The sequence below is a fragment of the Chiloscyllium punctatum genome, chromosome 3, assembly GCF_047496795.1.
Source record: "Chiloscyllium punctatum isolate Juve2018m chromosome 3, sChiPun1.3, whole genome shotgun sequence".
Lineage (NCBI taxonomy): Eukaryota > Metazoa > Chordata > Chondrichthyes > Orectolobiformes > Hemiscylliidae > Chiloscyllium > Chiloscyllium punctatum.
Genome location: NC_092741.1, coordinates 62,515,697 through 62,530,473, shown reverse-complemented (window position 1 = coordinate 62,530,473; position 14,777 = coordinate 62,515,697). Strand labels below are relative to the sequence as shown.

General features: G+C 42.4%; 1 protein-coding gene across 1 annotated transcript in view; it reads right to left on the bottom strand.

The window, feature by feature from the left end:
* Positions 1–14,777, bottom strand: part of LOC140459714 (3',5'-cyclic-AMP phosphodiesterase 7B-like) — a 169,139-nt gene that overhangs the window by 43,356 nt on the left and 111,006 nt on the right. Inside the window, exons 5-6 of the mRNA XM_072554155.1 lie at positions 7,996–8,059; positions 108–203 (exon numbers count right to left, since the gene is read on the bottom strand). Coding sequence (XP_072410256.1) covers positions 108–203; positions 7,996–8,059 — 160 coding nt within the window. The remainder of the gene's footprint in view (positions 1–107; positions 204–7,995; positions 8,060–14,777) is intronic.

Below are 14,777 nucleotides of genomic sequence, written 5' to 3'. Positions count from 1 at the left end.
TTGCAATATTTATTTTTAGTAAAGAAGTACACCAATAATTTTCAGCAGTAATATTAGATTCACTACATGTACAGTACTTAACACTTTGATATGTTTATTTGACCTACCTAAAAATCTGTGCAATTTTACCATATCCAACTGGAAGTGATGAATGAGACCATGGAGATTAAACAGGTGACACAATAGGGTGACAAGGCTATTCCCTGAAATAAAGGAAGAGCTCGTTGGTAACTAATTAACATTGGTGAAATCTTAGCACTGGTATTTACAAAAGCAACCAATGATCTAATCATTCTATATTATAAGGATCAGATTGATGCATAATATTACTCCTGGATTGAGACGTGAGTTTGTGTTTCTATTTGTTTTTGGTGGTAAGAGGAGTTCAAGGTAGAACAGCCTTGATCAAAAGTAAATTCTTCTCAGTTAGTATCCTCTATACAATGAGATTATTTCAATTAATTGTCCATGAAAAATGTTCACAATTATGACTAGTTTTCGCTGATCCTCATTATTTCTGGATGAATCACATCTAACTGAAGTAGACTTGGATGAAGGGACTGAAGGTACAGTTGCTAAATATGCTGATGATGCATAAGTAGGAAAGTAGGTTAAATAAAAGGAGAAAGATCTGGAAATGGAGTACAATGTGGAAAGATGTAAAATTCAGCAAGAAGAATAAAAATGCATATTATCTAAGCTTGCAGAGTTCTGAGATACAGAGGGATCACAAAAGGTTAGTATGCAAGCACAATAAGTGATTAGAAAAGCTAACAGAATATTGTGAGGATAACTTTGAGTAAAAGTAGAGAGATTATGCTTCAGTTATACAGGGCATTGCTAAGCCCACATCTCTTCAGTGTACAATATTTATTTCCTTATTTCAGGAAGGATGCAAATATATTGGAAGCATCTTCAGGAAGAAGGGCTTATGCCCGAAACGTCGATTCTCCTGCTCCTTGGATGCTGCCTGACCTGCTGCGCTTTTCTAGCAACACATTTTTCAGCTCTGATCTCCAGCATCTGCAGTCCTCACTTTCTCCTAGCAATTCAAAGAAAGTCTAGTTGAGAAATACCTGGAGTGGGCCAATTAGCTAACGAAGAAATATGGGACAGGCTAGGCCTTATCCACTAGAGTTTAGAAATTGAAATATGTAAGATCTAAAGGCATCTAGACAGGATGGATATGGAAAGGAGGTTCCCTCTTGTGGGAGAATCGAGAACTAGGTGCTACTATTTCAAGATAAAGGGTCGTCCATTGAAAATCAAGATGAGGAAAACATCTTCTCACGCAGGGTTATGAATCTTTGTAAATCCCTTCTTCAAAAGGCAGTGGAAGCAGAGTCTTTGAATTATTTTTAAGCTGGAGGTAGTTAGATTCTTGATAAGCAAGAGGGTGAAAGACCATTGGGGATAAGTGGCAAGGTGAAGAAATCAGATTAGCCATGATTTTATTGAATGGCACAGCCATTTGGGGGCAAATGGCCTACTCCTATTCCTAATCATAGAATCCCTACAGTTTGGAAGCAGGCCATTTGGCCTATTGACTCCACACCAACCCTCCGAAGAGCACTCCACCCACTCCCAACCCCTGCCTTATCCTTGTAACCCTGCATTTATCATGGCCAATTCACCTAATTAGCACATCTTTGGATTGTGGGAGGAAACTGGAACACAGATGTGGGAAGAATATCCATACATATAATTTCACCTACTTCGATAAAATACTTTTTTTCTTTTAACTATAGATTCTTTTTGGCGCATAATCAAGTTTTGTTAAATCCCAGTTTTAAATTTTACCACAAGTAAAAATAATATTCATAACCATTGTAAAATAGAGTACCTTAGATGTTTATCACAAAACATGGAAACTAGAGAAATTTGCTTTGCATTTTCATTATATTTTATATCATAAAATATATCCTCTCATTCTTCTTATTGTTATAGTAAATCTATATTGTAACACACAGTTTCAAAATTCTTTTCAGACATTCAAAATTGCTTATAATATTTCAATTTTAAATTCTTTTGGCTAAGTCTGAGTTGGCTCATTTTTTTTGAGGGTTTATCCTCATAATAAACCTCAACTTTATCCTCAACTTCTCTCACTATATCTAACCAAACTCACCATATTAACTATCTACCCTGTCCTCTAGCCACATCTTACCACGTGCCATTCCTAGAGCAATGCACCACTCAGCACATATCCACTGGATGATTGGCATCCCTTGTGTCTGTGCCAGCTTTAAAAGGCTGCTATGCCAGACCGCACTAGCGTTCTGAAGCTGCTCAACCCGTTGATGGTCAGAACCTGAACATGTCGGATAAGGGGCACCGCAATTCTAACTTCATGGCAACACTCAACATAATGTGGTCACACTCAAATTAAAATGGATCAATCACTCTGGTGAGAGGCTGCTGCAACATCAGGAAGCAAGATGAACAACGTGTTATACAGAACACTGATTCCCACCAGGAGAAAGTGAGGACTGCAGATGCTGGAGATCAGAGCTGAAAAATGTGTTGCTGGAAAAGCGCAGCAGGTCAGGCAGCATCCAAGGAGCAGGAGAATCGACGTTCCTGAAGAAGGGCTTATGCCCGAAACTGATTCCCACTGTCAAGGTGTCTTCTGATAACATTCTTTCCCTGGCCTCTCTGTCTAAAAGTACCGCCGCAAATGAGGTGGCAGGCGATGTCAGAGGCAAGAAGCTACTGAATTAGGATGGTCATATATTAGGGATCCCTCAGATCTATGTCCTGTACAGTGCATGGATCTGAAAAAATGTGTTGCTGGAAAAGCGCAGCAGGTCAGGCAGCATCCAAGGAGCTGGATGCTGCCTGACCTGCTGCGCTTTTCAAGCAACACATTTTTCAGCTCTGATCTCCAGCATCTGCAGTCCTCACTTTCTCCCAGTGCATGGATCTGTGTGGATTGTTGTCTTCCTCTTAAGAACCTTATGTAGATGGGTCCTGCAGCCCAGGCAGATCGAGACACTTACCCCGCCCACTTCCAGTGTGGTCTCAGCCATGTTATTCCCCATTGCTCACTTTCAATTTTCAGCAAGATGGAAGGTGACAGTGAGAGTTCCTTGGCCAGTAGCTCTTGCCTCTGCCCCTGCCTCCAAACAGCCAGATACCCTTCTCTGTATCTCCATAAACCTCACACCTCCTCAGGTACATACACGACCTTTCTATATGAGCCTGCAACTGCCCACCTTTTTACCACCAGCTCCTGGCAAATGAGGCGGCCCTTCTTGCCCTTTTGCAGATATTGTTGCTTCCCCTTTCCGCTCCCTGGCCTGCTGCCCCCAATCCATGTCTCTTTCACACAGCAAGGGCCCCACTATCCCCCCCAGCCCAACATTCCCATTTCCCCTTAGTTTCAATAGACAGCCCTGATGGCCTGATTATGGCCCATCCCCTTGAATGACTAAAGGAAAGTCCTGCACTAAAAGTGTCCAGACTCGAGACTGATAGCTCAACATCTCCTGACCACATTAGCACTATCTTCCAGACTGGCTACTACGGAGCCACATGACTAAATGTCATCCATTCCCTGGACCTCCAGACCATCGCAATTCCTCTGAACTGGTAAGGGAGACAGCCCTTGACTAGTTGTGCTGGGATCCCCCTGACTAACAGGTGCCTCCACAGACTTCAGTGAGGACTATCCCCTAAGAGTTGGATTTTGCCAGTTTTTTAATATGTATGGCTGCCTGCTTGATCCACATGCTGTCATGAAAACTGCTGGCACATGGAGCGGGTGTGAGATTGACACAGCACACTGCTGCATAACAAAATGTCTGCTCCCTTTGACATAGTACTGCTGACCAACAAGACAAGCTGCCTGGTCTGTCACAGCAAGGCAAGGTACAGCAAGGCAGGGATAGTGCGAGCAGGCAGGTAGGTGCAAAGTGATTGAGTCCTAAGAGAGCAAGCTAACAGCTCTGAGATGCAGCCCAATCCAATCCTTGAGCTGGGTTCCTGCCCCTTGTGTGCAAAATGTCCACACTGTTGCCTTTCAATACTAGTTTTTTAGATTAGATTCCCTACAGTGCGGAAACAGGCCCTTCGGCCCAACCAGTCCACACCAACCCTCCAAAGGATAACACACCCCGACACATTTCTCTCTGACTAATGCACCATGGGCAATTCACCTAACCTGGACATGTTTGGAATGTGGGAGGAAACCGGAATGCCCGGAGGAAACCCACGCAGACACAGGGAGAATGTGCAAACTCCACACAGACAGTCACCCAAGGCTGGAATTGAACCTGGGATCCCAGTGCTGTGAGGTAGCAGTGCTAGCCACTGAGCCACCGTGCCACCTTTAGCACAGTGCATTGGCAGCTACCAAGGCTCATCTTCCTTTCAGTAAGTTATCTGGAAAAATAAACTGCCAGGAGCATTCCAATCAACCTGTACACAGAACTGGGATTGTTAATATATAAGTAACAGGTTGCAGTTAACTAGCTCATGATTTAATGAAGGTGCTGGACCTGACAGTTATTACAAATCAGTCTGTTGAAGAATATTGATTGCCAGATTTTCTGATTGAAATAGACTGCAACATTCAGGAATAATACATAACATTTCAGGGGCAAGCCCTGGGATTTGGAGGTGGGGGGGTTGCTGTTCATTTCCACTTGTACAAAACAGTTTGTAAGCGTGTGGTGAGCGAGTGTGTCTCTTGTTGTGTCTGGAGCTGCCTCTCCTCCTGAGCTTGAACTTGCTGCTCCTCCTGCATCCCTTTCAGCAGGTCCTGCAGCTTCATGTCCAACACTGGGTTCCGTGTCTTGGAGCCCTGGGGATCGTCACTCATAAAGCCTTGCTGATGTGCTCTACATTACCAGTCTGTTGTTTTCTCAGTGGCCTGGCAGTTCATTACCAAAAAGGTGCCATGATGATTAGGGCCTGGCAAATATCGATGCCAATGTCCATGACCAACGAGTGTGTGCAGTTGCTGCTCTTGGCTGTGCCATACATATCCTTAGCAACATGAAGGTCCTTTGAAGCAAGTGGTGAGCCAAAGTCACTGGGTATACGCTCCGGATTTCCATGTCGAGTTTCTCAATGTAATGCTTGTTGAGTGCATTTATTAAGATAGGAAGCTAAATGTTGACAGGATGAGTTGGGACATTTACAGGGCATTTAACAAGTAATAACCCTCCTTATCTGGCAACTTTCCATGCCTAGAATCTCGTTTTGCTGCTCAGTAAAAGCTTTAAAAATCAAATGAGATGTTCCCAACTTTGAGATAGTCTTTGTTGGATTTCTCATCCAATATTGTCACAGGATTATAGACCCCTATAAGATTCTGCCACAATTCCACTTGTGAAAATTGTCCACATGTTTCCTGCTTCTCTCATGTGCTGCTTGAATGGCAGACATGATTGTCCAAGTTGAACCTCGTTCAGATGAAGGAGATAATGCATCAATGGTAAGCAGCTTGAAGCAGAAGTAAATCATAAGGTCCTTTGTCATTGAACACTGTTGTCATTGATGGTGCACTGTTTCTCCTTTGGCAAATACCCTTTTGTGGATTTATCGAGAATCATCTTTGATTATCATCTCTAGGCTCGTTGAACTGCTGAAGTTGCTCTGCCCAAGTTTTGTCACACATGATAATTATATTTGGACCAAGCGGCGGGGTCAACATAGCACAAACTGGTCACACTGAGAATGGCAAGTCCATAGCCTTTCAAATCTGGATCCTCCTGCTGGCAGACCTCATCATTTGGTGCATCATCCTCTACATTAAGACATTTGTCAAACTCTACTGCAACTTGTGAGACTGTGGGCAAAACTGTCATCTCAGTGGTTCGCGTCTTTGAGCCACAGTTCCTTTCATTTTCTTGATATTGTGGACAAAGACTCCTCAGAAAGGAACTATCTCGCTTAGCTAGTTCTTCTTCCTTTTTAGCCTTCTGTTTCAGATGTTGTGAAGACAGTCCTTTTTCTTATTGTTCTCTGACACAATACCATACCTACATCAAACATAGCTGGTGTTCTTCCTGCTTTTGGTTTGAATACTAAAGGAAGCTGAATCTAAAGCTCATGATTATGTTTACACCCTCTCAGTCTCAGTGTCCAGCCATTTCCTTAGCCCTGACACTGGCAGCTTTGGTAACCCATTCCTCTGCCTACACTTTTCTTAAATAATTCTCACATTGATCAGATCTCCAACTTAAAAGCTGCTACTGCCTGGCTGCGTTGAGTTTGAGCCCAATGTCTGCAGTCAGGTGTTCCATCTTCCCACTGCAAGTGCCCTTGTTCCTGATGTTCTGTTCACTAGAGTGACTGAGAATGGGCTGGGTGATTTGGTTAGCTAGGATGCGGACCCAGTGTGGCCACAGTGAGGCTCAAGCAGCTGAGTCTAAGTGGCCCATGACAATGGTTGTTAGCAGCATGCACGACATGGGGCAGAAACCAGCTCACATGTGAACATTACTCATGTACTGCAACAGTGTGTAAGTGAAGGAAACAGCTAAAGGCAGAGAAAGGGTTGCTGCTGAGAACTGAGCAGCTACATCAAAGACATCACAAGTCAGGTCTCAAAATGAACAGGTCATGGGAAAGGCATGTGCGCAGAAAGTGGGGAGGACAGATAGGATTGGGTTCAGCGTATACCTGAATATGCATCATGATGTGAGAGAAGTAATCAGGGGCTGCAAGTATGCAATGAGGAGTGCAGGAGGAGCGTGGGGGGCAGTGCTAGGACAGCCTTCCTGCTCCATTTGCTATTTTTGCCTGCTGTTCAAGAAAGTTGAGGGGAGGGATGAACTATCAGTCAGCACTTTGATGGGGTGGGGAGAGGCTGGAGAGAGGAGGAGGATAGAAACTGCACAGAATGAGTAAAAGGAGGACTCAGAGGCAATGAGCATCAGTTAGAAGAATGAGAGAAGGTAAGCCGCACATCAATATAGATACATCAAGTGTGTCGGCAAGAATTGAGCAGATGGAGTGGATGGATGCCCTGGCTCTCACTGTTCTGCCATCCCCACACTTGTGCCACATTAATAACTCCTCAGTCTAATTAGTTGAGGTGATACACAATTGCTTACCCCATTCAAACAAATCCTAGAAGAAGGCAACTCACCAAATGGATTTTGAAGAATCACAGAATTCCCACATTGTGAAAGCAGGTCATTCAGCCCATCGTGTCCACACAGACCCTTCGAAGAGTATCCCACCCAGACCTCTACCCGTAACCCTGCATTTCCCATGGCTAGTTCACCTAGTCTACACATCCTTGGGCATAATGGACAATCTGGCATGGCCAATCCACCTACCCTGCAAATCTCTGGGAGGAAACCAGAGCACCCGGAGTAAACCCACACAGACAAGGAGAGAGAAAGTGCAAACTCACATATACAGTCGCTGAGGATGGAATTGAACTCAGGTCCCTACTGTTTTGAGGAAGTAATGCTAACCTCTGAGCCACCAGACTGTCCCAAGAACTTCAGGTTCTAATGCGAATGGACACAGAAACTCTCAAATGAATTGCTGGCACAGTTCTTTCATCACTGACTGGAAATTCTGGGTCATTATGTCATTCACATCAAAGGTATTTGATTATGTGCCATAACATGTTATTATAGATGTATACAGATTATGGGTAAGGTCATGTTTGGAATATGATGTGCAACTTTAGACAACTTAACCTTCAAAAAGTACACAGATGTGTTGTAGATTCTTCTGAGAAATGTGTGAAGGATGATTCCAGAGTTTGTGTTTATGAAGAAGGAATTGCGTCCTTGACTCAGTGGGAGCTCTTTTATCTCAGAGTCAGAAAGATGTGGGATCAACTACCACCACGGGAACTTAACAAATCCTTACTTTGTTAGTCACAACATCTTGCAATTATATATTGTGATATCATTCTTAAATCTGTTTATAGAATAGAATAGGGAAAAGCACATTTTGTTAGACACAGTACAATCTCCCTGATCAGTAGCACGCGCAAATTTGTTAAGTGTTCAGTGTTTAACTTACCATTCGTTAGACGGTCAAACAAGAAAATGTCAAAGTTCCACCTCCCAACTTTTGATAGCATGTGCTGAAATGAAGCAAATAGGGAAAAGGAAATCAAATTTCATGCAGCTAAACACATGAAATTAACCTGTGTTATTTTCTTCTTAATTACTGCTACACCACAAAATTACTTCACCTGAATAACTTTCTTTGGCATTGTTAAAACATATCACAATTGACAGCAGTCAGTACTTTGAGGGAAGGAGTGTCGAGTCTTTCACACAACAATCTCACTAAAACGTTTCCTTAGCAATACATTCGATTTCCTGCTAAAAACTTAAGTTGATCGTGACTATTGAATTACTTACTGAAGACATAATAAATAAAACACGAGATAACGAATCACTGAAGGCATCTTATATTGAGTACCAAATTGAAACAACCAAGCAATCTAAATCAAGTGAATTGCAAGAAATGAAAAGGAATCTGATTGGAAGGAAAAACAACAAGTGGCTTAACCAGATTTTGTTCTGTTTTCACCATTTGAACAAAAACATATTAAATCCAGTAAATGTGTCCTTTGGCTTATTTTTTTTAAAAACGTGGCTAAAAGGAAACAACAGATTGAAACTTATTGTCTTGCACCATTGGTGTCCCTTTGTTCAAGTCTGTTTCTTGTGTCTTAGCTCTGATGAGTACAAGATAACAAGTTTCAACCTTTGGTCTCCTTTTAGCACGTTCTGTTGTACCAAGCAGTTTTTTATATTTTGTTTTCCTCATACTTCCTGTACTTTATCATCTTTCTCTGAAGACCACTGCAAAGTAATTATTTAGCTTATCTGCCATTTTCTTGTTTTCAATTGAATAAATTTTGTGTTTCTTTTGGGGTGTAATTAAACATATCCATCCTCTTTTTCTCAATAGAGTGAAAACATTTCATGTTATTTCTCATAGGTTTTTTTCTTAAATCTTATACTCTATTTTGAAACGCTAAGTGTTTTCAGTGTGTCACTGCTGTTCTTCATATCTCTCCCAGCTCAAGTAATCTCCACAAATCTTTGTATTTACCTCAGCCTTTTCTTTTAATTTTATACTAGCTTTCGACTCTTTTGTTAACAAGATAATTTCACTGCATGTGTGAGACCCTTCTCTTTATGTTGAGGTGTTGCACAAATACTTCTTTGAACATTTCCTATTTATTACCCATAACAGATCCCACCGGTTTACAGTGGTCAGTTTCCGTTTTATCATTTCAAAGCCAGCTGTAAGAAAATTCAAAGGTTGGTTAGTGACTTAGACTTCTCGCAAACCTAATATTAAATGTAATAATGCATGGCCACGATTAGCTAGGTGTTCCTTTATTGTTTGATTGTTCATTAATTCTGCCTTATTACTCAACACTAAACTTAAAATGCCCTGTCTGGTTGGTTCAAGGATTCAATTCTTGAAAACTGAGGCAAATATACTCAAGATGACATCTTCTATCTACAGACTTTGCTGTTTGCTTATCTTCATACTCTGCTTAGAGAGCTGTTACTTCTATAAAGTTGGAGACTTTCATGGTTCACATAACTCATAAGATTGGGGGCATACACCCACCCATTAACATGAGGGCTGTGCTGGACATTAATCAAGAAATGAAAGCCAGAGTCTCTGCACCCACCAACTGGGGTAGACTGGAGTAACTCTTGAAAGCGACACTTTTTGAAGTAGAAATGGGAATGCTACCACCAAGCCAAACACTTAAAAGGTAGAACTGAACAGCCTATATAAAAACCAAAGCATGATTTCCACAGCTCATTAGAAATTGACATTGAAAGCCTGGTTCGCAATTTGGAATTCCCTAAATACTTTGAATTTGATAGAAATAATCTGTTATAACCTCTGACTACTTTGTGAAGAAGTGATTTAGTTATAGTTTAAACAGCTCTTTCCTATTTATGTATGTTGTTCAAGAAGTTTTACGTAACTGCAAATGGTATCAAGTTCCAATTAATTTTTGTCAACATTATATTTTTTAATTTTGCAAATTTTTCATTTAAAACAGATACAATTCTAAAATTCCATCAGGGCTGACTAGAATAGATGCAGGGAGGACAGAGGGGAGTCTGGAACCAGGGGTCACAGTCTCAGGATATAGGGTGGGCCATTTAGGACTGACATGAGGAAACATTTCTTTACTCAAAGGATAGTGAACCTGTGGAAGTCTCTACCACAGAAAGCTGTTCAGGCCAAGTCACTGAATATATTCAAGCAAGAGACAGATACATTTTAAGATTTTAAAGGTAACAAGGTCTAAGGGAAGAAAGTAGGCCGATGACATTGAGTACTGGATTAGTGGTGCTGGAAGAGCACAGCAGTTCAGACAGCATCCAACGAGCAGCGAAATCGACGTTTCGGGCAAAAGCCCATCAAATTCAAAGTATTTAGGGAATTCCAAATTGCGAACCAGGCTTTCAATGTCAATTTCTAATGAGCTGTGGAAATCATGCTTTGGTTTTTATATAGGCTGTTCAGTTCTACCTTTTAGGTGTTTGGCTTGGTGGTAGCATTCCCATTTCTACTTCAAAAAGTGTCGCTTTCAAGAGTTACTCCAGTCTACCCCAGTTGGTGGGTGCAGAGACTCTGGCTTTCATTTCTTGATTAATGTCCAGCACAGCCCTCATGTTAATGGGTGGGTGTATGCCCCCAATCTTATGAGTTATGTGAACCATGAAAGTCTCCAACTTTATAGAAGTAACAGCTCTCTAAGCAGAGTATGAAGATAAGCAAACAGCAAATTCTGTAGATAGAAGATGGCATCTTGAGTATATTTGCCTCAGTTTTCAAGAATTGAATCCTTGAACCAACCAGACAGGGCATTTTAAGTTTAGTGTTGAGTAATGAGGCAGAATTAATGAACAATCAAACAATAAAGGAACACCTAGCTAATCGTGACCATGCATTATTACATTTGCCCGAAACGTCGATTTCGCTGCTTGTTGGATGCTGCCTGAACTGCTGTGCTCTTCCAGCACCACTAATCCAATATTTGGTTTTCAGCATCTGCAGTCATTGTTTTTACCTCGATGACATTGAGATAGAGAATCATATTTAATGGCAGAGCGGGCCAAATGGCCTACTCCTACTCTAAGTTTCTCTGTTTCAAAGAAAGTTCATGACATTATTGACTTTATCACTGACAGCACCCAAAGAAAAATCTCAAATGAAAATTTTGTGACCTGAGCTGAAAGAGCTGGAAACAGATTCCAAAAGCAAAATCACAAAAGCAATTTTGGGTTTAGTGACTCCTGCAGTCTCTTATGTTGGAAAACAAATGGTATATCCATTTTCTTTTTATTCTTGCATTGGATTTGAGTAACACTGGCAAGTCGAGCATTTGTTGACCATCCCTAACTGCCCTTGAGTGGAATGGTTTGCGAGGCTATTTCAGGGGGCAGTTAAGAGTCAACCACACTCCTGTGGGTCTGGAGTCACAAGTAGGCCAGACCAGGTAAGGATGACAGATAAAGACATTCATGAACCAGACAGATTTTGACAACAATTGACAACAATTGACAACAATTGACAATGGTCACACAATTGCCAGTCAATGAGCTTTAAATTTCAGATTTTTTTAGAATTTAAGTTTCTCTTTCTGCCATGGTGGGAATTGGACTTGTGTCCCAAGAACGTTAACCCAGTTCTCTGTAATACTAATCCAGTAATGTTACCACTATGCCATTGCCTTCATGGAATGTCATATTGATGTACAGCACAGAAACAGACCTGTTGGTCCAACCTGTCCATGCCGACCAGATATCTCAACCCAATCTAGTCCCACCTACCAGCACCTGGCCTATATCCCTCCAAATCGTTCTTATTCATATATCCATCCAGATGCCTTTTAAATGTTGCTATTGTACCTGCCTCCACCACATCCTCTGGCAGCTCATTCCATACACATACCACCTTCTGCATTAAAAGGTTGCCCCTTAGGTCTCTTTTATACCTTTCCCCTCTCATCCTAAACCTATGCTCTCTACTTGTGAACTCCCCCAACCCATGGAAGAGACTTTGGCTATTTATCCTATCCAGGTCCTTCATGATTTTATAAACCTCTATAAGGTCACCGCTCAGCCTCCAACACTCCAGAGAAAACAGCCCCAGCCTATTCAACTTCTCCATATAGCTCAAATCCCCCAACCCTGGCAACACCCTTGTAAATCTTTTCTGTACCCTTTCATGTTTCACAACATCTTTCCGATAAGATGGAATTGCACGCAATATTCCAAAAGTGGTCTAACCAATGTCTTGTACGGCCACAACATGACCTCCCAATTCCTGTAACTCAATATTCTGACCTATAAAAGAAAGCATACCAAACACCTTCTTCACTATCCTATCTACCTGCGACTCCACTTTCAAGGAACTATGAACTTGCACTCCCTCGGACCTTACCATTAGGTGTGTAAGTCCTGCAATGATTTGCATTCCCAAAATGCAGCACCTCGCATTTATCGAAATTAAACTCCATCTGCCACTTCTCAGCCCATTGACCTATCTGATCAAGATCCTGTTGTAATCTAAGGTAACCTTCTTCGCTGTACACGACACCTCCAATTTTAGTGTCATCTGCAAACTTGCTAACTATACCTCTTATGTTCACATCCAAATCATTTATATAAATGATGAAAAGTAGTGGACCTAGCACCGATCCTTATGGCACTCCACTGGTCACAGGCCTCCAGTCTGAAAAACAACCCTCCACCACCACCCTGTGTCTTCTACCTTTGAGCCAGTTCTGTATCCAAATGGCTAGTTCTCCCTGTATTCCATGAGATCTAACCTTGCTAACTAGTCTACCATGGGGAACTTTGTCAAACGCCTTACTGAAGTCCTCATAGATCACGTCTACCGCTCTGCCCGCATCAATCTACTTTGTTACTTCTTCAAAAAACTCAATCAAGTTTGTGAGACATGATTTCCCACGCACAAAGCCATGTTGACTATCCTTAATTAGTCCTCGCCTTTCCAAATACATGTACATGCTGTCCCCCAGGATTGCCGTCAACAACTTGCCCACCACCGATGTCAGGCTCACTGGTCTAAAGTTCCCTGGCTTGTCCTAAGCACCTTTCTTAAACAGTGGCACCACGTTAGCCAACCTCCAGTCTTCCGGCACCTCACCTGTGACTATCGATGGTACAAATATCTCAGCAAGAGGCCCAACAATTACTTCCCTAGCTTCCCACAGAGTTCTAAGGTATACCTGATCAGGTCCTGGGGATTTATCCACTTTTATGCATTCAAAGACATCTAGCATTTGCTCCTCTGTAAGTAGACATTTTTCAAGATGTCACCATCTAATTCCTACATTCTATACCTTCCATGTACTTTTCCACAGTAAATACTGATGAATAATACTCATTTAGTACCTCCCTCATCTCCTGCAGCTCCACATTGATCTTTGAGGGGCCCTATTCTCTCCCTAATTACCCTTTTGTCCTTAATGTATTTGTAAAAACCCTTTGGATTCTCCTTAACTCTATTAACCAAAGCTATCTCATATCCCCTTTTTGGCCTCCTGACTTTCTTCTTAAGTATGCTCCTACTGCCTTTTTACTCTTCTAAGGACTCACTCGATCTATCCTATCTATACCTGACATATGCTTCCTTCTTTTTCTTAATCAAACCCTCAATTTCTTTAGTCATCCAGCATTCCCTATACCTAACAGCCTTTCCTTTCACCCTAACAGGAATATACTGTCTCATGACTCTCATTACCTCATTTCTGAAGTCTTTCCATTTTCCCGCTGTCCCTTTACCTGTGAACATCTGCCCCCAACCAGCTTTCGAAAGTTATTGCCTAATACCGTCAAAATTGGCCTTCCTCCAATTTAGAACTTCAACTTTTAGATCTGGTCTATCCTTTTCCATAATTATTTTAGAACTAATAAAATTATGGTTGCTGGTCCCAAAGTGCTCCCCCACTGACACCTCAGTCACCTGCCCTGCCTTATTTCCAAAGAGTAGGTAAAAAACAAGGACTGCAGATGCTGAAAACCAGATTCTAGATTACAGTGGTGCTGGAAAAGCACAGCAGGTCAGGCAGCATCGAAGGAGCAGGAAAATCGACATTTCAGGCAAAAGCCCTTCATCAGGAATAGAAGCAGGGTGTCTGTAGAGTGGATAGATAAATTAGAGGGGGGGTGGGGAGAAAGTAGCATAGAGTACAATAGGTGGATGGGGGTGGGGATGAAGGTGATAGGTCGGAGAGGAGGGTGGAGTAGATAGGTGGAAAGGAAGATAGGCAGGTAGGACAGGTCATGAGGGCGGTGCTGAGCTGGAAGTTTGGAGCTGGGGTGCGGTGGGGGAAGGGGAAATGAGGAAACTGGTGAAATCCACATTGATGCCATGGGGTTGAAGTGTTCAAAGAAGGAAGATGAGGCGTTCTTCCTCCAGGCGTCAGGTGGTGAGGGATCGGAGATGGAGGAGGCCCAGGACCTGCATGTCCTTGGCAGAGTGGGAGGGGAAGTTGAAATGTTGGGCCACGGGGCTGTGGGGTTGATTGGTGTGGGTGTCCCGGAGATGTTCCCTAAAGCGCTCTGTGAGGAGGCGTCCAGTCTCCCCAATGTGGAGGAGACCGCATCGGGAGCAACAGATACAATAAATGATATTGGTGGATGTGCAGGTAAAACGTTGATGGATGTGGAAGGATCATTTGGGACCTTGAATGGAGGTGAGGAAGGAGGTGTGGGTGCAGGTTTTGCATTTCCTGCGGTAGCAGGGGAGGGTGCCAGGAAGGGAGGGTGGGTTGTTGG